The sequence below is a fragment of the Perkinsus marinus genome, assembly GCF_000006405.1.
Source record: "Perkinsus marinus ATCC 50983 genomic scaffold scf_1104296961018, whole genome shotgun sequence".
NCBI classification, from domain to species: domain Eukaryota; phylum Perkinsozoa; order Perkinsida; family Perkinsidae; genus Perkinsus; species Perkinsus marinus.
This window is the reverse complement of record NW_003205906.1, coordinates 1-938: the sequence shown is the minus strand read 5'-3', so window position 1 is coordinate 938 and position 938 is coordinate 1. Positions and strand designations below refer to the sequence as shown.

The 938-nt window shown below is 47.2% G+C and overlaps 1 protein-coding gene across 1 annotated transcript; it reads left to right on the top strand.

Moving 5' to 3' along the window:
- Positions 1 to 278: 278 nt before the first annotated feature.
- Positions 279 to 590, top strand: Pmar_PMAR010576 (histone H4, putative; the record flags this gene model as incomplete). Its single annotated transcript, XM_002772532.1, has 1 exon — positions 279 to 590. One exon carries the CDS (start codon positions 279 to 281, stop codon positions 588 to 590), a length of 312 nt encoding a protein of 103 aa, XP_002772578.1.
- Between the last annotated feature and the right edge of the window lie 348 nt (positions 591 to 938).

Here is a 938-nt window from a genome sequence, read left to right as displayed (position 1 = left end):
GGACTACAGTTTTATCATTGTGGCACTCAATTCCATCGACATCAACGCAACGTTGCTCTCATTGAATACGATGATCCCCAACTGGGTCATTTATCCACCAGGAAACCGACCGTGTTTTCCCCTCATGCAAAGTACGTTATTATGACGCAATGTACAGTGATGGCCATCAAGTGGTGTGTTTTGTCACTTTTTTCGTCAGAAAAGTCGGACTCCCATGGCAGATGGGGTTTACCATGATCGTTTACACTTTGATATCAATCTAATTTCACTAGCAACTTATGTCTGGCAGAGGCAAAGGCGGCAAAGGTTTAGGAAAGGGCGGTGCTAAACGTCATCGTAAGGTTCTTCGCGACAACATTCAGGGCATCACTAAGCCGGCTATCCGCAGGCTTGCGCGCCGTGGTGGAGTCAAGCGTATTTCCGGGTTGATCTACGAAGAGACCAGAGGTGTCCTCAAGGTCTTCCTCGAGAGTGTCATTAAAGATACTGTTACCTACACCGAGCATGCTCGTCGGAAGACTGTTACCGCTCTGGACGTCGTTTACGCTCTGAAGCGCCAGGGCAAGACCTTGTACGGTTTCGGAGGTTAGGTTTACTTCCGTTATGCAATTGCGAGATCATATCACGGTGTTATTCAACACCATCTTTCGTTTCTTTAGCATCCCCGATTTGGGAGTTGGGATTTTTCTCGAGAACCCTCGAGCTGGAATTTAGTTACTGGAGGAGTTTATCGACCACCGCGTGCTCTAATCTTACCATTCATTCGACTTGCGCAAGGCAAATCATCTTGCGGTACCGGGTAATACTCTGATAATCTCAAAGTATTACTCAGTACCGTTAGTGCACCGAATAATATTGTTCGTCCGAGCACATTGCTAACTCCTGCAGCTGACGGCGATACTCAGAATGAGTGTCTGCAGAGGATGGGAATGAGTAGT